The sequence below is a fragment of the Falco peregrinus genome, chromosome 6 (assembly GCF_023634155.1).
Source record: "Falco peregrinus isolate bFalPer1 chromosome 6, bFalPer1.pri, whole genome shotgun sequence".
In the NCBI taxonomy this organism is placed as follows: Eukaryota; Metazoa; Chordata; class Aves; order Falconiformes; family Falconidae; genus Falco; species Falco peregrinus.
Genome location: NC_073726.1, coordinates 53,467,740 through 53,490,106, shown reverse-complemented (window position 1 = coordinate 53,490,106; position 22,367 = coordinate 53,467,740). Strand labels below are relative to the sequence as shown.

The following is a 22,367-nucleotide window of genomic DNA, read 5'->3' as shown; positions in this document are numbered from 1 at the left end:
TCAGTATTAAGTCTTATATATGTATATATAAATATAGATGTATATATTTTTGTAACATTTCAAACAATGGCACTATATACTCGATACAGTCCTAATTAGAGCACCCTGCCTAACCAGTGTCCTCTTCCCTCCTTCCTTAACCTTTATACCCACTTTCTGCTTTCCTTATCTCTGAACTTTTAGCTGTTATATGTTCCTCTTTATGTCAGTGAGTGATCTGTATTATACAAAAGGCAAATTAGATAACCATGGGATCTCCTTCAGATATCAATTTGAAGTAAAACAAAGATTAGATAAAACATCATGGAGCCCCATTTAAAGATAACATTATTTCCCTCTTCACAGCTGCCTATTTAAATACTGGCATCATCCTGATGAACCAAGGGAAGACAGAAGAAGCCAGGAGGACTTTCCTGAAGTGTTCAGAGATCCCTGATGAAAATCTGAAAGATCCTCATGCTCATAAAAGCTCTGTTACTAGCTGTCTTTATAACTTAGGAAAACTTTTTCATGAACAAGGACACTATGAGGTAAGACTCCAGATTTGTCTACAATATCATTATAAAACCTTCATTCATAAATAATACCTATTGCTTCCAGCCAGACTTTCAAAAGACATCACAGGCACAAATTGATTGAATTACACTTAATCAAGATTAGCATTCTCTACAGAGAATATTTATTCTCCACAGCCACAGGTGTGACAATGTTAATTAGCAGTGTGATGTTCTGATGTCAGAGTCAGCATTAGCAGTGGTCACATCTGATATGTGTTAGTTCATTCTTCTTGGCTTTGTCCCCGTCACTGATATGCAAAGGATATAGCCTGATTACAGACCAGCCAACCTAAAGTGTACTGGCTTTTTAATTCAAAATAAAGCTCATCTTCAGCTGAAAACGTGCAATTATGTTTGTTTCTGCATCTCCAAAATCAAGACCTAGTTGAAACAATTCAAAACTTCAGTGATTAAAAACATCCCACTTGTGTGCTCTCTTCAGATAACTTAACCTAAGTGCTGAAGTGGGTTGGATAATTTTTAATGTAACTGTACACAGCACCCAACCAATCCCATCTCATTTACTTGTACAAATGTGACTTCTGTGATTCCTCTCCCTTCTCCCTGATGAAATTACTAAAACTGGACATTTGTTTGAGTTTTGACCTTTAGCCGTATTTGAAAGAAAGTCATTCTTTCTTTGCATTGCCAGGCATACTTCAGAATAGGAGTTATGCATGGTTTTGATTCATATAGCTCTTCTTGACCACGGCAGTTACCTCAGCTGTTTAAGATTAGGCATACAAGCCTTATGGATTTTCTGGCATCTGTCTGCTGAATTGAGTTCTGTCAGATGGCAGCTACTAATTGCTTAAAACACAGACAGCTAATACATCCATGAATGTAAGAGAACAGCAGCATGTTGTCTGCATGGCTGATAGAGTATAGAGTTGGAGTTCAATGCCTGGGAGGTGCAAGGGATTTTAAGAATATGAACCATCAGGTTTCTGCCTGGTAGTCATTGCAGTCTGAGCCAGCCCTGATTGGGTCACACACTTAAGATATTTTTTTTGTCAAGCATATTTCAGCCTTCACAAGCTATGACTGTTAGATGGGATGATGTAGAAAATGATGCAGAGCTAACAGACTGGCCAGTAAGCATCCAAAGTGCAGAATGAATCATAAGTATGTGCTCGAGTAACTCAAGGCACAGCACATTTGCAAATGGAATCCAGTTTTGGCATTCTTGACACTGTAGTACATCTCATTCTTTGTGTGGAGCAGACTTGAGTTGTAAGGATTATGTTTTGTTATTACTTGACAGTAGACAATGATTTCTTTATTTTTAGGTCACTTATAGTAGCTTAGTCATCAGAAGGTCCTTTGTCTGCAGTTTGATATTCTCTGACATCCTGTATAATTTTGTATATGTTTATAAGCTCATGCGTCATTGAGGGGTTTAAAAAAATGTTCCTTTTACTTCTGATTGGTAAAAAAGTTGCAATATTGGAACTAATTTGATCTCTTGTCAATAAGCTTCACTGAATTTGATAAAATATTTGTAAATGAGAAATCTGAATTTTCCATGATATTTATGATGCCGATGTGTTTTCTCTCTCTGCACCTTTCACTTGGGGAAGGAAGATAGTCTGGCTTTGCTTTCTCTGTGAAAGACTACTTTTGAAATCAATGCTTTACTAGTTATTTGTCCCACTTGCGTGTCTCTCTTCAGGATGCCCTTATGGTTTACAAAGAAGCAATACAGAAAATGCCAAGGCAGTTTGCACCACAGAGCTTATACAACATGATGGGTAAGTGCATTGTTAGTGTTTCAGAAAGATACTTGAGGAGTCAGGCAGGGTGAAACAAAAAAACTTAGCCAAGCAACTGGTGCTCAAATGATTTAGGTAATAAAACAAACAAAAAAATGCCTTCAGTAGATACAAGCAAACCAGGTTCAGAGCTTAAATTGTCAGTAACTTCAGTGCTGGATAGGGCACAATAAATGATGAGACAGTTAGATACTAGATACCTTTAAGAGTGTCCATACAGCACTTTTAAGTTTAGAATGCGTGGATTAGGGTTTTTCTCTGCCTCCACAGTCTCTCATCCACTATCCTGGAGAACTCATGTGCAATTAATAATTATTTTTTTAAAAAATCTCCCATTTAGTCATCTTCGAAACTTCATAGAATGTGGACTGAGATTGATTATAACATAAGACTTAGCGTGGGTATTGAATGTTAAGTTTCCTTCTGAAACAACAAAATGTCCAAACAGGACCACAGAGATCATCGGATTTTTTTATTTTTTTTTAGGTTGTGCCAAAAGCTTATTTCCCAGATGATGTACTGTTAGTTAAGACATCTACAATGATAGAAGTCTTCAAAATTTTAGCAGAGTGCTTTGAGTACTGCAAGAAACATTAATTTAGCTGAGATGGTTTTTTTGGTTTTACACTTTAACTTCAGCTCCTCATATTCTTCATCACATCTTTATAGAACATACACTAAACAGATAAAAGGAAGAAGATAATATGAATTATTATTTATAATATTCAGATCTGTAAACGAAGGGGCAGGTTCTTCATTATTTCAGAGATGCTTTTAACTGGATTTTTCTCTGAAAGGGCATGTATTTCTGCTAAGCAAACTCAGTGTCTGGCCCAGTAGACACTGATTTCCTATCTGGAACAGAAAAGGATGTAAGATACTTTAAGTAGTTTGAAGTAGAGCAATTAAAAATATATGTGGAAACAATCAGGATCAACAGGAAGCATGTGGGGTTTTGTGGTGTGTGTTGTCATCCGTACCCTCGCCCCCCAATGCCTAATATATGAGGGAATGCATTGGTTGTACCCGTTGGTTTGACACATTGTTGAAAGCAAGTGTCACTCACTCTACTTATACAGGAAAGGCATCTTTTATTAGCTCCCTAGAAGTACTAAGGCATAGGAAAAAAATACTGTAAAATTGTAGTTGTAACTGATACTACATGTTTGCAAATCTCTGTAAATGCTAAATTAAGTACTTCTCTTGTCACAGTGACAAAGCATCTAATGCCAATAATAGTATAAACATTTCCTTAACACTTCATACATTTCAGTGGAGAGTTACTTCTCCCTGGTTGCTGAGCTTTATCAGATTAATGCAAGTGGCAAAAATCACTAAAATATGCAAGTTGATTATTGCATGTTCTTTTCTTCATAGAGAGTATTGGCGGAACTATTGTTTTGTCAGTTTTATTTATCAACATTTGCTGATAAATTTGGTGGGGTTATCAACGGTCACCACCCTCTGTGAATTAAACCTGTGCTTACTATTGGTGTCCTTTAGTGACTGCTGAAGTACTGCAGTGCTCCAGTGATCCTCTGAAGTTTGACTGCCCTTTTTAGTACAGCTGTATATTTCATAATTCTGATAAAAGTGCTCTTCAGAAGTACAGAAATTGGAAAAGTAAACCAACCCTGTTTGTAGCATGATGGTTGCTCCATCACAAAGCAGGCCTGTGCCACCTTTTTTCTTTTTCTGTGAATAGATGCTCCCTTTAGAACAACCATGACCTATAAAATTCTTCAGTTTTTTACTTTTTTGCCTGTTAGTTACTTTTTAGGTTCAGGAGGCCTTTCTCAGCTTTCTTTATAAGCACAGTCCATGACGTCCAAGTTCACTCTGTTCCTGGGATTTGCATTTATTAATTCACAAAGCGATAGTGAACACAAAGACCAGCTCAGTCCTTTGCCTGGGCTTGGCTGCTGCTACACTTCCCCCCTCCACTGCTTAACCCATACTCTGGCTTCTGTTTCCTTTAGGCAACCATCAGCACTTCACAAATGAAGGTCCTAGTGGTGTAACAAGTTAGGGTCAACTGAGCTTACCTTAGCCCCTTTCAGCCTATTGCGAAGAGCAACCGGCTATTACAGAGCTCTGTAAAGTCCACCTTATCATTAACATAGCATATATTTGTATTTTGGTGATGTTGTGATGGCAGCTGTTGCATGGTTATCAGAACTTGCTTCGCACTAGTTGCTGAGGTATGAGTTGTTGGCTGTGCTGCAAAGGCAACCCAAGAGCCTATATAAAGGGTAGGGAAGTGAATTGAATGCAGTGCAGCTATATTAACAGCAGGACTCAGACAAATTTGTTTAAAGCTGTCCTGGATGTGTCCATGTGAGTGTACCTGACTGCAGTTAGTTTGGTTAGTCTTTCCTACCTGTAACAGTGTAAAGGTTAGATGACAAGCCAGAGCTAGGTGAGCATCACTGTATAGTGTGGAGAGAAAAAGATACCTCTGGGGAGTAATTGAGCCCTTCTGACTTTCACATCTATTTTAGATTATAAAAATGATCCCCTGCAAGCATACTTCTCCTGTAAAAGGAACTGAGATGACTAGCTTAGACTTACTAGCTCAAGTTTGTGAGGTAAATCCAAAACACCTATTTAGTCATCTCTTTGCATTGGGTGTGGCAGGAGAACAGGGCAACCGCATCCATTATCGGGAGTGCATCCCATCAGCAGTTCATACTGTGTCATTGGGCATCAATTGTTTATTTCTGTTTTGATGTTCAAGATAAAATTACAAACATGTTCACTCTAACAGTTTCTTTGATAAACAGCATTGCATAAACTTGTCTGCCTACTTTTTGCCTTTAAAAGAGAGACTAGAGGAACTGAAATAGGCCAGTCCTGTCTCATATGCCTGGAACTGCATGGACCTGACACTGAGCTGTGCCCACTCACTGGATGCTCATTGCTGGGGAAGAAGGGTGTGGGGGGTGAAACTGGGGAGTGCTCCCCATCTGCTTGGGAAGGAGGGGTCCTTCCCTGTCTCTCTGCATGTGGAAAAGGTCTCCACAGCTTATCATGAAATCCAGGAATAGTTACAGTTTGAGGGCTGTCTGCTGCCGTTATTGTAATTGATGTATTCCGAGTCTCTGGCGATGACTCTGCTTGGTTCAGTGGTACATATATTGCCAGATATTGGCATGTGATGTAAGAAAACAGTGCTTCCTCTAATTTTTAATAATTATCCAATCATGTCACTGAAGATTTTATGGAGGCTTTTTTTCCCCTCTGTGGAGTACCTGACATACTAGAAAGAGAATAAACAGGAGATGAACTATTTAAACTGAATTAGGTTTGAACTCCAGCACTCCGAGTGTGGTAGCATTAACGCTCCAGCAGTGTTAAGCCTTTACACCACCTGCTTTCCCTGTATGCGTTATGCATCTTTTCCTGTGCATGCTTCTATTGGCCTTTCACTCTGACAGGCCCAGTGACTCATTCCTCTGGTGTGCCAGCCTGCCCTGATGACTCTCATCCTAAGTAACTTGCCTTTTAAAGCAACAAGAAGTATTTGGGCTCAAGAAGCAAGCCATCCATTTGACTTGGCATTTATTCATGGTACAAAAGGCAGGGCCACTATACCAGCATCAGATGTTGTAAGTTTGTGCGTATGAAAAGTTGCAGGGTTGATTTTGGTCTCCTGTTGCTGTGATTTATTTTGCCAGGTGTGCAACAACTCAGCTAAGGAAACCATATGTTCCTCTGGCTTTGTACCAAGAAGTAAAACCTTTTATTTTTTTTAATTTTTTTCTCAAAAGAGCACAAAACAGCTAAAAATTAAAACTTTAAAACTAGAATCAAAACAATTATTCAACAAACTGTATAGGATTGGCTTGGTATTTATTTTCTCTGTCATATTTCTTTGATGTAAATTAAAAAGTACGTGCTAAGGTTACTCAGATTAATTTGCTTGGCATGGCAACATGCACTACAAAGGCCAGAGTCCAGCTCAGCTGCATTAAATAGGTAATATATTTTGTTTAAAGTTTCAATTAAAGCCTAGGGTCAAAAAGATAAAATGGTCCCTGTGGGATCTTGAACACTTTAATGCCAATATTAGGATTGCTTAACGATCAGCCTCTGCTCTAGATGTCTTTTGCGTTCCTTGAAATCTGATATTATACAGTTGATTGTATTACATTGCTTTTAAAACCACACTGGCCCACCTGCTACAGTAATTCATACTCCTGCCAGTTAAGTGGTGTGAGGTGGACCATGGAGGCTTTATTTTAGTACCAAGCAGTAACAAGAAAGATGTTGGGGTGGCATTGTTCAGGTTTAGATTGGCAAGATACTGTCATAAAGACAAATGTCTTGATTGTACTTCATCTGCCCTTGCCAGCTAATATATGAATGGCTATTTTCAGATACAGTTAATGCAAACCAAACATTTTTAATGAGAAATGCAAGTTAAAAAAGAAGCTAACTTTGCAGGAGTTAGTACAGTTAATGATGCACAAATTAGAGTTTGGATTTCTCCTTCCTAATCTGCTACATTGCACATGGACAGAAAACAAATCATATGCAAGTGGCAGCCAGGTACAAGACGGGAAAGGGGAGCCAGATTTTATATCTGGTGCAGAGGTTTGTATCGTAAATACAAAGGCTTAGCATGCAGAGAGACTTTATCTATTGATGATTATAACATAACTATTACTTTATTTGATTATGCTTTTGTGAGGATGTGGCTGTTTGTACAAATCTGTTAATATTGTTAAGGCTCCTATCCCATTTGCCCCTTGCTCCCATTAAATGCTTTTTTATTGAATTACTTTAAAATATTGTTTAGAACTCCAAGAAACACTTTTGCTGGTATAGTTTTACAGTTCATGCTGTGCAAGACTTACTTTTTAAGAGCCACAGATGATTAAGCTGTGAAATACATATCCCATATCATAACTTGTACAGAGCATGATACTTGCACTTGTCTGAGCTCCAGTCATCGGTGTGCTTCCTATGCATCTCATGAAGCTTTACTGGTAATTTCTTACTAAATGTACATTAAAAACTTTTTTTCTTTCAAAACTAGCTTGGTTGAAAACAAGGGATTTTTTTTTTTCTTTCATATTTACATTTTGTTACATGTGCTAGGGAAATAAGAATGGAGTCCACTCTAGTGGTGATGGGAGCAAAATGCTGTGCTTCCTTCTTTCCCCACCCTCCTCCTTTAACCCTTACCCCGTTGAGACTTTGCAGACTATGATACTTTATATCTGCTTTACTAAGCTGAGTATAAATCTCTGGACTGAATGCAATGTGTCCTGTTTTTTCACTTTGTTCATTTTATTTGAAGGATTCAAGCTGGTTAAAAAGGTTACAGCAATGGATTACTGAGGGGTAATGGGTGCGATGTTAGGGACCAGGATTTTTCTTTTTAAAACTTCTCAGGTTTTCTTAGTTTAAATTATTTAGACTATTGATCTATAATTTCACATGAAATTCTTGAGTTTTTTTAGGTGATAGTCTGAAAAAGCTAAGAGTCTAAGCCTGAAATGCATTTGCATTTTAAACATATGGGGTTTTGTATGAAAGTAAGTATAATAGTTACATTTGTAAACCAAAAATGTATTCCAATACTGAAATTGGACTACAGGGATCCCAGTTAGGCATGATTCTAATGGAAAGTGCATCTATTAAGAGTGTTTTAAAGAAACGTATACTAGCATAATGGCTATGTATTACTGACAAAAAAAAATAATACATCTTTAAAATGTGTGTAAATAAAGTAAAAGGAAAGAAAAGAGTACAAACATTTGCCAGTTATGAATTTCTAGGTTTTGCCCTTATGATTTAGTGCTGGTTGCACATCTGCTGGAAAAAGAAAATGAAATTACGTATCTCAGGTGAGTTCACTGCCTTTATTTGTGTCAATACACTTCTTTCACTGGAAGTCTTTGTACAACAGAGAAGAGCTGTGCAAAGTCCATGCAGTTCCATGCTGGAACTGATTTTGTTTTGCCCTTCATTTATATCTGTTTTCCACTTTAGGTATGTTCCTTCAAAAATAGCTTAGTGGTCCAATTAAATCAGATCGAAGGCTTTGCTGTGGCTAACTGAGGCCTGTAAGAATCTACTCAACCAAATATGCATTGACTCCCATCTGTCAAAAGCCCTCTTAAAATACAACACATTCCTTGAAATCTTCAAGAAGATTGTTGTGTAAAAGAAAAAAAGCAAACAAAATATGCATAGTCTGTGCAGAACTTCATGCTCATTAAGTTCACATGCTTCAGCTGTTTCAGAGATGTGCATGCACTGCATATTTATCACCAAGACTGTTAATCTTTTGCAGTATATCTTAAACATCAGTGTAGTATAATTTCAAACTATGCTTCTAGATTTATTTTTATTGCATGTACTGGTACCTAAGGGAAAAAGAGAAGGAAGTTATATATCCTGGGAGGTGCATTTATGGTAAGCACACCTGCAGCCTTGATTTGCACAAGGAAGCTTCATGGTTGCATTATGAAAGACACAAAACCCTTGTGGCATTATGGTATGCAAGGATGCAGACCTGTCCATCATTTTCTAAGGCAACCTCCCAATTCCAAGAAATGATGGAAAAATGAAATTTTAATTCTGACTGAATGTATGTTAATGATTTTCCTTTTCAAAGTGCATCTCCATCTTTCTTTCTGTTTTTATGTCTGCTCTTGTCAATGCCAAGTTCTATATTTTCTATATTACATTTTTACCACCCATAAATTTAAGTGGCAGATAATTAACATATACAAGCATGATGCAAGGCAGCTTTACCCTGCATTGTATCCTTTACGGATATAGTTTTTCAGTAGCATCTTTTGGGGTCCTAAGAGAAGGACCACAGGAGAGACATATGTTCTTAGTCTGAAGGTATGGGTACATGACACCTATAGAGGAACAGTGCTATTACATCCATAGTTTCATTGTACTTGCTCATTGATAAAACATGCTCCCTGCAAGGAGACAGCCTTTGCTTGGTATGACAACGTGCATCTGAAACAGAACAAATATGAAATTAGCAGATGAAAGGTTAATCTAGAACCATGTAACATATATTCATCTAAATGCTACCTAATTTTGCTTTTTAACAATGTTTTGTATATATATTAGAAAATCTTAATGTCTGCCTGTTTTTTTTTTCTTTAAGGATTTCTAAAAGTTCACATTTCACTTTATTTTCAATTATAAAGTTAGCCTTTCAGGGGAAATAGCTGTGAGCAAGCTGATCCTTAGTATTATTATTTAATGTAAATATTTAATGTTATATATTATATTTAATGTAATATATATAATGTAAATATTTAATGATTTTTAGTGTTCTTTAATTATTTTTAATTAATTTGTCCTGGCATCATTTTAGTGGGGATTTTTTCAGTGGTGTTTTAGTTTGTTGGGGGTTTTTTGTTTTGTTTATTTTGAAAGGTTGTTTTTCAATTCTGAGGATTCTGGGGAAATATAGAACAATATTGTTTGGAGAACGGTAATCTTGCAACTGATCTATCTCTATGGCAAAGAAAATCCACTTGAGTACCAGGGTTTTAATTATAGTGGTGTAAAGCTAGTTAAAAGGTAGCCCGTTACTCATTTCTTTGTCATAAAACATTAATAGAGGTGTTAATGAATGATATATGCACTCCTTTAAATAGTGTTTCAGTTGCATATTTTTTTGCTTGCACTACATTAGTAAATGAGAGTTACAGTTTAATAATCTTATGTTCTTGTAGAATAAGCAAAGAAATGGGTGCACAAACCCCAGGAATATTAGTTGAACTAACCCCTGTAAAAATGGAAGGAGCTCAGAATTACTGATTTGTGCCCTTTTACTCCAGTTGGCTATTGAATTCCTTACCACCATTCACTGTGTGGCAATGCTGTGCCTGGCTGCGTGTTGATACAGATTAGGGAACTGAAATAACTGTCAATTTATGTCTCAAGGTTTCCACTGCAATGAATTTCTTTCTCTGTTGTTGTTACCTGTATTGAATATTATAGGTCTGGCAAGTTTCATTAGCAAATAGTGTGTCTGTGATCTTTCAGATTTTTAGCATGAGTTTTGAAAGATTTTACAAATTAAGGAATTGTTAAAGTAAATACAGAAACCTGTGCACATGTACCACTGCTTTGCATATTTGCTGCTAGTGCACACACTATTGTTTTCCTAATGACTAAATAATTTATGTTGCAAATTTATAAAAATACATGATTGTAAATGACAAACATTATTTTCTTATTTTAATCTCAGACAGACAAATACATCCTGAATGACAGAAGTCAATCCATACATGTTTTCTCTGTCATTTTGTTGAAAACTATCTTAGGCCGGAATAACTTTTATTAAAATTGCATCTAACACATAAAATCACTTGATTGAATTAATTATTCAGTTAATGGTTGCTTGATTTTATTCCAGTCTTTGAGTATGGCCATGGCAGTTTTCAACTTACTTTCATTTCTTTTTAGATAGGAATGTCATTGTAAGTTGTTTAGAAGATGAAATTAATACCAGACTCCCTATTCATCCTTCTATAGTAATGACATGTTCTAATTTCGTATAATATAGCAATTCTTGACAATATGGGGCTTATGAGCAGAAAACAGGCTCTTCAGAAAAAAAAAATGTTCAGCTGTAGAGAATTCCTGGTAAAGTCTTTAGGGGAATAAAATTCCTTTCTCTGCAGTTTGACATTTAGATTGACATATTGTAGCTTCATTTCTAGATGTGCCACTCAGTAATACTCTCAAAGTTTTAGGAGGCTAGCTTGTAAAGTAGTTGAGCTCTTAAAACCTATCAAAAATTGAATTTGCCAGTACTCTGAAGTTGTTAATCTCTTTTTATATCAGAATCCATCATGGAAAATAAATGAGAACCTTGGATCTTTTTGAAATTTGGCAGTGCATTTAGCATATACTACCAACAGATAATAACTCCATGTCTTATGGCTGCTTACATTACTTTTTAAAGGATCTTGTTGTTAATTGCTTGAAAAATTGCCAAGCTGTAGCAGGTTGGGCTGGAATTTTCCACTTAAAGAAAAGGGCAATATGGATTCTTCATTTCCTGTATGCTGAACGAAGCAGGTGCCTGTGGGAAAAACAGTATGCAATCAAGTAATTAAACATTCTGCCATAAAGTATACAGCTAGGGAGAGGACTTGGGGGTAACATATAGCTTGACTTTTGGCTTCTTCAATCCTTTCCACACTTGACTTCATGGCTTTTTTTTGTGCATAACAAGGCATGATGTTACGTCACTTATTTCTGAGTGCTGACATAGTGGAAAAAAATGCATGTGACATTGATAACCCTGAATTTGATCATGGGTTTTGGGGAATGTTCATGTTCTTTTGGGTTTTCTTTCCTGTTTGGATTTTTTTTTTTATTTGGCCTGAGTTTTTTTTAAAATTGTTCCTTTAGTTTGGCCCTAACCAGCGGTTAGAATGACTTGAGTACTTCTGATGCTGAAACATCATCTACTTCTGTGTATGCAATCAGATATCCCAAACCAGCACATGAGTACAGAATACTCGTAGATCCTTGAATTAGAAGTCTTGATCCGCTAGATTTACAGGCTTGCATCCCTTTTTGGAAAAACTCTTATTTGCTCATAAAAATCATGTTGGCTTCCCTTAGCCATGGCTCAGCTTGACTTCTGACTCCATCACACGCGTTTTATCTGTGGGCTGTGGTTTGATCATTTTGCATGTACTGCACCCTAAGTCCTGAAACTCAAACTTATGTGCCACATTTGCCTGGGATCCCTAATCTCTGGTGACAAAAAACCTCAAAAAACACCAAGAAAAAAAAAAAAAGCTAAATAAATAAACAAACAAACCAAACAGGGCCTTGTCCAATTTTTTGGATCAAGAAAATCCTCCATAGCTTCTGTAAATACTTAAAATGGAGTAGCTCCCACGGTAAGAGTTACTTCTTTTCTACTTCTTTGAACATGTAGGTGGCACATTTTTGTCTGAGTTTTGGGGGTGTGGTAGTTGGCTTCAAGCTTGAATAAAGAACATCAGTCTATCTCTCTCTCCTGAATGCCCTCACAGCTATTAATTCCCATGTAATTCGGAACTGTGGGCAGTGACTCACCTGGAGACAGCCTTAGCCAACCTCTACCTGGGTCAGCTGTAGTCCTCTCTTGATCCTCTTGTGGTGGCACTGGGTAAACTGTGACTTCATGTTTTTGGGAAGATACTTAGCCATTTATTTGAAATGAATCAACTTGCGAGGTGATGAAATCCTGACTCTCCTGTAGGCATTTTCAGTCTGCCATTGGTAGGGCAAGGGCACATTTATATCTAGAGCCCCCATGAAAGATCTGTGGAAATCCAGGGTATTAATCTGAAAGCTGCTGTTCTTCACCATTACATGCTTGTTTGATATTGCTTATTTCCAGCCCTTGAGAAATTTGGTTGTTTGCTTCTTGGAGAAAGCACTTGTCTTTCTCTGTATGCTAAATTCTTTCTCAGAAACGTCAAGACTACTATTCTCTCTACCGCAATATATGGCTTTCTGACATCGCATTCATCTGTTGTTCTTCAGCATCACCTGCCTCAGTCTCTTACAGTAAAGGATTTCACTTTGAAATATGCCCAATTTTGGTCATTTTGTACATGACTTCTTAAGACCAGCAATTTTAAAATTATGGATACTATATTCTAATTTAGACTAATTGTGGCAGATGATCTAATTTAGCTACATTCAGAGATAATTTTTTTTAATGTCTTGTCCCTCCCTCCAATATAGTTTCAGGACTGTTTTCTTAACCTTTCCCAGTTATAAAAAAAAATATCTAGGCTCTTGATGTATTATGATTAAATGCAAACACTTTCCATATCCTTCCTGCCATTTCATGCTGTAGATTGTGTAGACTGGTGGAAAAGAAGTAACTTTTCTACAGTAGATTTATAAGATTTCTGTTACTTTGAGACTTTTGAGTGAAACTAAGCAGGTGGAACACTCCCTTGCAATTTTGTTCTAACAGGGCTTTCATCTTAACTATGTTCTTTCAGCCTAATAAGGCCATAACTCAGTCTCCTCTAGTGTCTGTAAGACTTGTGTGTGTGTGTCATTGCAGGTGTTCAAAGCGTTTCACCTGTTTCAAGATCTCTGCCCATTTAATATAAAGCAAATTATAAATGAGATAGTAAATTATGGAAACCTTGAGAAATTCTGGGCGTTCTCACTAGCATTTCTTTCACCCTGTAGGAGAAGCCTACATGAGAATGAACCGGCTGCCAGAAGCAGAGCGCTGGTACGTGGAGTCACTGCGATCCAAGAATGACCACATTCCAGCTCATCTCACCTACGGAAAACTGCTGGCTCTGACGGTGAGTTAATTAGCAGGTCCTGGATGTTGGTCCATGGCCCTTTGACTAGTTACCTTTGAGGTAAGGGGATGGGAAGAGTTTGTCTTGAAAATTGCTTATTGCCCTGTTAGTCACGCTATTTCATTTATACCTTCTATGAAGGATTTTGACAGTGTCGTTCGTTTCTTTGTGAAACATTGTATCCATTCCTGAAATATCACCCTCTGTGCCAGAAGAGAACAATTATAATAGCACAGAAACTTTAAAAGAGATAGTTCTTAACAGCAGTGTCTGGTTGAAAAAGCCTTTATTGTAAGTACTTGAGATCGCAAGTAATGATACCAATACAAAAAGATATTCAGTGTTTGACCCAGGGTTGTAGCAGCCTATGGCAGAGCTAGGGGTGTCACCTATGCTTTATGAATTACATGTCTCATGGTTTCAATTTACACTTCATTCGGAGTATCTCTTTGAGCGTGTGACGAGAACTCTCAGCAGCTAAGAGCTAGTTCTAAAAATAATCAGAAGAGTTCGACTTTCTCATGTCTTCAAAATTCACTTTGCCTTTTTAGTATAGATGAGCTTGTAGCTCCAGATAAATTAGGTCCATATGATGGTTATAGCAGAGTGCCAGTCCTTCCTTGTTTTTCACACATTTTGAAGATGGAAATGGATTTCTATTTATTTGCTAAAAAAATTTCTGTTTTAAAACTTCCTTTCACTTCTTTTCCATTTCTCATTCTCGTTTTTCTGACCATATCCTCTTGCTTGTGTATCTCTTCTACATCTGTTCTCATAGTTCCTCCAGTGGTTTCATATTTCCTTTCTATGCTCTACTGATACACCTTTGTAAGGCTCTTCAATCATTGTGCCTCAAACTGAATATCTTTCTTAACTTTTCACCTGTCTATAAGCTTTCACTCTGACCTTGCTTATGCCCTGTCCAGTCTTCAAGCAGAAAATGTCCTTGGACACAGGGTAGAGATCCAGTGAATAAAAATAGCTCATAATTAATTTCAGCAGATCCATTGCTGTTAGAAATATCTGAGTTTGGAAAAGGGGGCAAAATTAGAACAGAAGTTTTCTATATGAGTAAGAAGTGGCAACACAGAAAGAAAATTTTTTCCATGTTATCATGTAATGTCAAATACAATTTGATTAAAAACTCTGTATTAAAAATGGGAATTTTTAGCTTGTACTGGAAAGCAAGACGGTAGTGTTATATCCCCGCTCCCTGTCAGTTCCAGGCCTGGAAAGGCAGGTTTTTAGCTACAATTTCCAGTTACAGTTACAGTTAAAGTTTCTTGGATATTGACAAATACATGCACTCACTGATTACCTTCCTCTGGGATAGAACTGCAAGTAGGTTATACAGCAAAATTTCCAAAATTACCTTGCTTTTCTGGCAGATATCTTCATATCTTGCACCCAAGAATAACAGGGCAAAGTCAATGTTATTGCTTTCTTCTTAGCAGATCTTTGACGTGAAAGTTCTAATTTATTAGAATTGCTGTGGGTAAAGAAAGAGTTTTCTCCATTAGAATCCCAATGTCTTTTTTCTTTTCTTATTTTCTTCTTTTCTATTTCACCCTATTCCACACACACTCCCCAGTATTCCTCTGGTTAATTTTGTACATTTTCTGAACTGCTGAGTATATGAAATATGAGGTCTGCTAGGGAAAGTATTGCAGTTGTTCTGGGAAACATGGTCTCACAGTTTTCTTCAAAATTACAACATCTCCAAATCCCATAGCTCTGTACGAACATTCTGAGCCACTGAAAATAATTTTTTTAAATTTTGTTCCCTCATTATGAAAGTTCAGGTACAGGATTAAACACCAGTGGGATACCCCAACTTTGGGAAGAAAGCAATGAAAAATGTATGTGAATACTCGTAGTAGAATTTAACTGTTTACGTTTCTCCAGGGGTATAAATGTAAGATACAGGTGGGGTGGATTGTGCCTTGAGGATCTGAACTATATTTGTGGAAGAATGTGTCTCATTAGCAAAAAAGACAGGAGCTGCCTACAACTTTGAACACTGAATACTGCACTGTGTTAGGCAGTAAGATACTCTGCCTATCCTTTCTCAATGCACACTTGCTTACTTATGCTTGCTTTGTGCCATAATTGTAGTCTGTTCTCGTAAAGTTTTTTTATCATCTCTTCATACAAAAGTATTTTATTACTGTTGCTTCATCTCATATTCATGGCAATATGTACAGAGAAGGTTCATGTCCATTCTATTAACATCAGCATAAGCTGAAAGATATGGCTGGTAATGACATAGGACTTTATAAACACATAATAAGACACATGTTGATGACAAAGTAGAGAAAATATTTCGGGTGGTTATTTCATTCATTAAAAAAAAAGATTCACCTATCTTTGATCTATTGAAATTTGGCATTTATTTCATTTAATTATTTCAGCTACAAAGTCTGAAAAGACATTCAACATGAAAATGGAGGCTGAAGAGATTTGGCAGGAGAATATGGGTTTTGTCTCCATGTTGGTCACTTACCCTTAATCAGTAGCACAGCCCACCATCTGCTCAATGATTCACATTAAATGAATTTTGTCTGGTTTTCAGTATACTGAACTGCACCAGCATTAGTTCCCATCACAAACATATGATTGCTGTAACTGACATGTTTCTTGGAAGTCTGTATATACTTCCTAGGTGTTCAGTAGCATTAGAGCTGCTCCCTTTGGCATCATTGTTTGAGCCTATACCTAACTTAAGGTACCACTGTGATTTATTCTTCTGTTTTGCTACCTGGGCTCATGATCATTTTCTCACAGCCTGTATATTTAAGAGAGAGAAAAGCTAACTACAGTTATTTTTCAAATATTAGGGGAGAGATGTTTTTAGAGGCTTCTTTCCCTTCATCTATTGGAACCAAACCTTCAGACTTTTTGAAATCCTGTTTCTGAATGTAAGTGCTGAGACAAAACTACTGATAGCACTCCTCTGCATCTCTTTTCCAGGAGAGAAATGTGAGATGGTTGATGAAGTGAAAAATGGAAGCTGGTGCTAATATAGATAGAATTTTTTTCTGTCTGTGAAATCGGGGAGGGGGGGGGAGGGAAGAGGGGAGAGGAAGAAGGTTTCAGGCAAGTTCCTAAGTTCCAGCCAAAGGCAATTCTAGTATAAAACCTCCTAGCAGTAGTGTCAAACCTTTAAAGTTAACAAATCCAGCTATGTTTTACGTCATGATTTAAATTCCAATAAAGTGGCTTAGTGTTAACCCCAGATTTTCTGCCTCCTAAAGCCTTCTACTGGTATTGCTGCTTGCTAAAAGCAGCTTGACATAGAATCACAAAATCATTTAAGTTGGAAAGGACCTTTAAGGTCATCAAGTCCAACAATAAATCTAACGCTGCCAAGCATGTCACTAAACCGTGTCCCTAAGTGCCACATCAATGCATTTTTTAAATACCTCTAGGGATGGTGACTGAACCATGTCCCTGGGCAGCCTGTTCCAATGCCTGACAACCCTTTCAGTGAAGAAAGTTTTCCTAATCTCCAATCTAAACCTCCCCCGGCACAACTTGAGGCCATTTCCTCTTGTCTTGTCCCTTGTCACTTGGGAGAAGAGACCAACCCCCACCTGCCTACAACCACCTTTCAGGCAGCTGTAGAGAATGATAAGGCCTCTCCTAAGCCTCCTTTTCTGCAGACTAAAAACCCCAGTTCCCTCAGCTGCTCCTCATAAGACTTGTTCTCCAGATCATTCACCAGCTTCATTACCCTTCTCTGGACACACTCCAGTGCCTCAGTGATTTTCTTGCAGTGAGGGGCTCAAACTGAACACAATATTCGAGGTGGGGCCTCACCAGTGCCAAGTACAGGGGACAATCACTGCCCTTGTCCTGCTGGCCACACTGTTTTGGATACAAGCCGGGATGCTGTTGCCCTTCTTGGCCACCTGGGCACACTGCTGGCTCACGTTCACCCAGCTGTCAGCCAGCACCCCCAGGTCCTTTCCCCAAGGCAGCTTTCCAGCCACTCCTCCCCAAACCTGTAGCGCTGTGTGGGGTTGGTGACACAAGTGCAGGAAGGACCCGGCACTTTTCCTCATTGAACCTCATACTATTGGCCTAGGCTTGCTGATCCAGCCTGCCCAGACCCCTTTGCAGAGCCTTCCTACCCTCAAGCAGATCAACACTCCCACCCAACCTGGTGTCATCTGCAAACTTAATGAGGGTGGATAGGATTCCTTTGTCCAGGTCATTGATAAAGCTGTTAAACAGAACTGGCCCCAAGACTGAGCCCTGGGGAACACCACTTGTGACTGGTGGCCAACTGAGTTTAACTCCTTTTACCATGTTTCATTTAATCCCTTAGTGCCAATCTGGATACATGGACCACCTCCTTGTACCTTCTGTTTTCTTTGCCTTCCCTTAAGGAACAGTGAGGATGACCTATGCCCAGTGCGTAGACTGGACATTTGCAGAATTGCTTGCTTGTTACAGCAGGCTATCCTTGCCCAGCTTTCAGCAAAAGCTTTTCAGAGTTTCATAAACAGGGACGTAGAGACAAATTAGTGTTCTAGCATATAAACTGTTTATTTTGTTCGTGTTGTCTGGCCTTGGTTTTGTCAAACACAAACTAGGAACTCTGCATGTTTTCTAAATCCACAGTGACCTGTCTTTTTCTTTGTTATTTTATTGCTGAGTTCTACAGCATGCCTAAAATAAAGACACCATATACTAGGTGAGGTTTATTAGCTTAGCAATGAAAAATGTTTTGGTTTTAGTTTGTTTTCTTTTTAACTTGAACAATAACCTGCATGAGCAATCTGATCAAAATGAAATGTTAACTATACTTTGAGCAGGGGATTGGACAGGATGCTATCTCAAGGTCTCCCAACATGAATCATTCTAGGATTCTACATACCTTACTTTATTTTCATGCTGAAGCTAGTTCCAGTTTACTGAAACACAATGTCTTGAATCAAAATAAAGGTACAGACATGTTTTTAATATTAATACCTATTATACTTCCTTACTGAAAAGGCATTTTAGAGGAGGATTAGCTTCTACCAGAATGGGTTACCTTTTGCAAAGTCATGAGTGGCATGTAAAACTGTAAAGAAGGTAAATCACAATTCATCTACTGTAATAAATTTAAAATTATTGCAGTCATGCTGTAAGTGAAAAATACTAATTCATGTCATAATCTCAGGTTGGCTTTACTAGTTTCTCAATTGCACATAGCTAATGTCACTACTGTTCCAAAGGGCAATTTAAATTTTAAAATTGCATCTTGTAAGAGATTAAATGAACAATAGTAAGCAAAAGCATAATCTATGCTATTCAGTTGTGCTAATTCTTTTGAGTTTGTATGCAGAATAGAGCAGAATATTTCAGTTGGAAGGGAACTGCGGCAATCATCTAGTCCAACTGCCTGACCAGTTCAGAGTTGACCAAAAGTTAAGGCACGTTGTTAAGGGCATTGTCCAAATGCCTCTTAAGCATTGACAGGTTTGGGGCATCAAAAACCTCTCTAGAAAGTATATTCCAGTGTTTGAGTACCCTCTCAGTAAAGAAATACTTCCTAATGTCCAGTCTAAACCTCCCCTAGTGTAGCTTTGAACCATCCCTACATGTCCTATCTCTAGATACCAGGGACAAGAGATTGGCACCCCCTCTCCAATTCCCCCCCTCGGGAAGCTGTAGAGAGAAGTGAGGTCACCCCTCAGCCTCATTTTCTCCAAACCAGACAAAGCCAAAGTCCTCAGCTGCTCTTCATGGGACATGCCTTCCAGCCCTTTCAGCAGCTTTGTTGCCCTCTGGATGCCTTAGCAACCATCTTAAATTGTGGGGCTTAGAGCTGCACACAGTATTCAAGGTGAGGCCACACCAATGCTGAACAAAATATGCTCAATGAAAGCACATACAATTTGTAAATTATTTAATTCATAAGTTAACATGTTCCAGAAAATGCCTTCAAAAGATAGCACAAAGTTTCGTTATTTCTGTACAACATTCTTTTCTGAGATGTACATCACTGACAACCTTTGGGGGTGTTAATAAGTAGTTTGTTTGTCTACTTCTAGAAATGCTTTAATGAACAGTTAAAAATGTATGTATTCAATGACAAGAGAATTCCTGAGAGAGGATTTTATTTTTTCTGAGTTTAGAAATATGTGAAAATTGAGAGTATAGAGTGTTACAAGCCCAGTCTCTGACAGGTGATTAGACAAACCTGAAGAAATAATACTTTCTTCTCCAAAGTCTACAAAAATTTTTGCATGTGTGTATATGGAAATATGGAAAGATGAAAAACTAGAGTAACCCCATAAAGTAAAAAGTGGAATAAAAACCAAGATAAAACAAGCTTCACTTCCCTGCTTCTGAAAACCTGCTCGTGACACACTCTTATCCATCAATAATAATTCTAAATACTAAACATCGCATTTCTACACAAAATCATTCTCAGTAAGGTGTACTTCCTGAAGAACTTTAAAGATACATTTGTAAAGCTCAGAATAGGCTTTTCATCTTGTAATAACTGTAATTTGCATTGACCCAAATCAACAAACCGATCAAACGAAAACAAACCAAAAAATAGCTGTTAATTTGTCATTGATTCTTGAAATACATAACTGGTCAAGTTCTAATTTGCTTGCAATAAAACCTTTGGAGTAAAAGCCTATTTATTAGTACTAAACCTGTTCACTCTTATTTTAATGCAAATATCTGTCTAGAGGCTTGTTAGCTCCTTTGGGAAGAAATGCCAGGTGGATATGGGCATACTGCTAGGTATGCAGAAAAAACCAGACCAACTTAAGAGCTCCAAAGGAATAGCTAATGAATTTACAGTCTTCCTACCTAATATCATAAGTCACATCACCCCTATATTGGATAATGTTGTATGTTCATATCTAAAAATTACAACTCAGTAAGCTACAATTTTCCTGAAAATATATTAGAAAAGCAGAATTTAGTGGTTGAAAAGAATGATTAGTAGCTTAGCTAGTAGAATAATTGGAAAATAGCCAGTCTGGGGCTTAAGTTTATGCTTTTCTTTTTTCAATTACTTTTCAGAAACAACGTGTATCTGTTTAGGACTGCAATGCTTTAGCATTATGTGCTTTTCCTATCTTTAACTTGTTAAGCTGCGTAAATTACTTGAAAAATTTACTTGTCAATATGACATGTTACTTGACCTAGCCAATCTTCTGGTAGCAGAGGAGTTAGGTACCGCAGCATCTTAGCCTCATCGCTTGCTTAGGTAATTTATTTCTATATCACAAAGAAAGCATATTTTTTGTAAAAAGCTTTAAAATTGCAAGGCTCCCAGTTCTAAGATAAAAATGAGTCTGTCAAAAATGACAGTGCCAGCTGAGGCCTTGAGCATGTGCTGTAATTCGTTTTCCATTTTATGAGCAGACCTTCTAGAAGAGAAACAGTTGGCTATCATGCTAAAAAAAAAATCATTTATATGTAAGGCTTTAAAATTTTTTTCTCCTCTCACTTTAGTCTTAAAGAGAAGACTAACAAACCCTTCCTCCTAATGGCTGGCCTCCCTGCCATCAGGCAGTGGATGGTTGTTATAGTAGCATGCTAGTCTGAGAAGCTTTATTTCAATTATAAATAAATCTGTTTTGAAGCTTTTTTTTTGGTGTCTGTTTTGAGTGAACTTGAGCCCACAAGCCACCTCTTATAGCTTCCAGTAGTGCCTGTAATTGCTAAAATACTTGGGGACAGCTCCATATTGTAACATTTAGCATGTTGCGTCTAGGAATTACAGGCTGTGCTGTATTTCTTTGGAAAAAATTGCACACTGTTTTCTTGCATTTTACACGGCACCACACAGTGCTGTTAATCTCCTATTTTTTACTGGCTTGGAAAATCACCCAAAGTGCTGTAAGAAAAACTTACTTTGCCTTGTAAAATTTCTGTGTTACAGCTCCAAACCATATTAAATTCAGCAACAATTACCCTAGAAGATACCCTAAAATCAAAAAGATTCTATTTTAATGTGTTTTCTCCAAAAGGGGATGGGAAGAGAGCAGAAATAGACATGATAGAGACCGGCAGTGTTTTGGATTAAAATAAAAAACACGATTGTGACATTCAAGTATCAACACTGAAGTTAAATACTTTAAGTTTCAAAATACTCCCTCCTCAGTGGGTGGCCATGTTTTTGCCTGCAGTTGTTTGTTGCTTTTTTTCCTGACAAACAGAAGGCCAGAGAGATATCCTGCCATGACTGGTTAGTTGTGAAATTACTCAGAGTGGCACAATCAAATACCCTACTGTATTCATAACTGGTGTAGTCCTTGAAAGTCATCTCAAAATAAATATAAATAAATGACAACATAGAAATAAATGGAAGGTAGGTAGAACAGAAAGAAATGGGACAGCAGCGGAAAAGGGGAACACAGTGCAATAATGAGTAGACTAATCTGACATTTACTGTTTCTGTAATTACTCGCTGATGATGTTCCAGCACAGAATAGAAATTTGCATTTCTGTTGGACATCTCTGTCATTGTCATTTTTTAGGTCACTGGTTGATTGCTACTCTTTTTCTGTCTCTTTAGATTTAAACAAATTGGAAGAAAGCAGGGACGAGGTAGAACAGTCATGATGTCAAAAGAATCATGACTGTTTTTAAGATATAACATTTGAAATGCTATGTGTTAAATTTAGGTATGATTTCCTAGAACAGTTTATCCCTTCTTTTACTAATCAATTCCTTTAAAAGAAACAAAAAAT

The 22,367-nt window shown here is 37.5% G+C and overlaps 1 protein-coding gene across 2 annotated transcripts in view; it reads left to right on the top strand.

Annotated features, from left to right (window-relative positions):
* TMTC2 (transmembrane O-mannosyltransferase targeting cadherins 2) overlaps positions 1-22,367 on the top strand; it is a 252,425-nt gene that overhangs the window by 175,930 nt on the left and 54,128 nt on the right. For both annotated transcript variants that reach the window (XM_055808895.1, XM_055808896.1), the window contains 3 exons: positions 346-530; positions 2,230-2,308; positions 13,535-13,656. In XM_055808895.1, the coding sequence (XP_055664870.1) occupies positions 346-530; positions 2,230-2,308; positions 13,535-13,656 (386 nt within the window). The remainder of the gene's footprint in view (positions 1-345; positions 531-2,229; positions 2,309-13,534; positions 13,657-22,367) is intronic.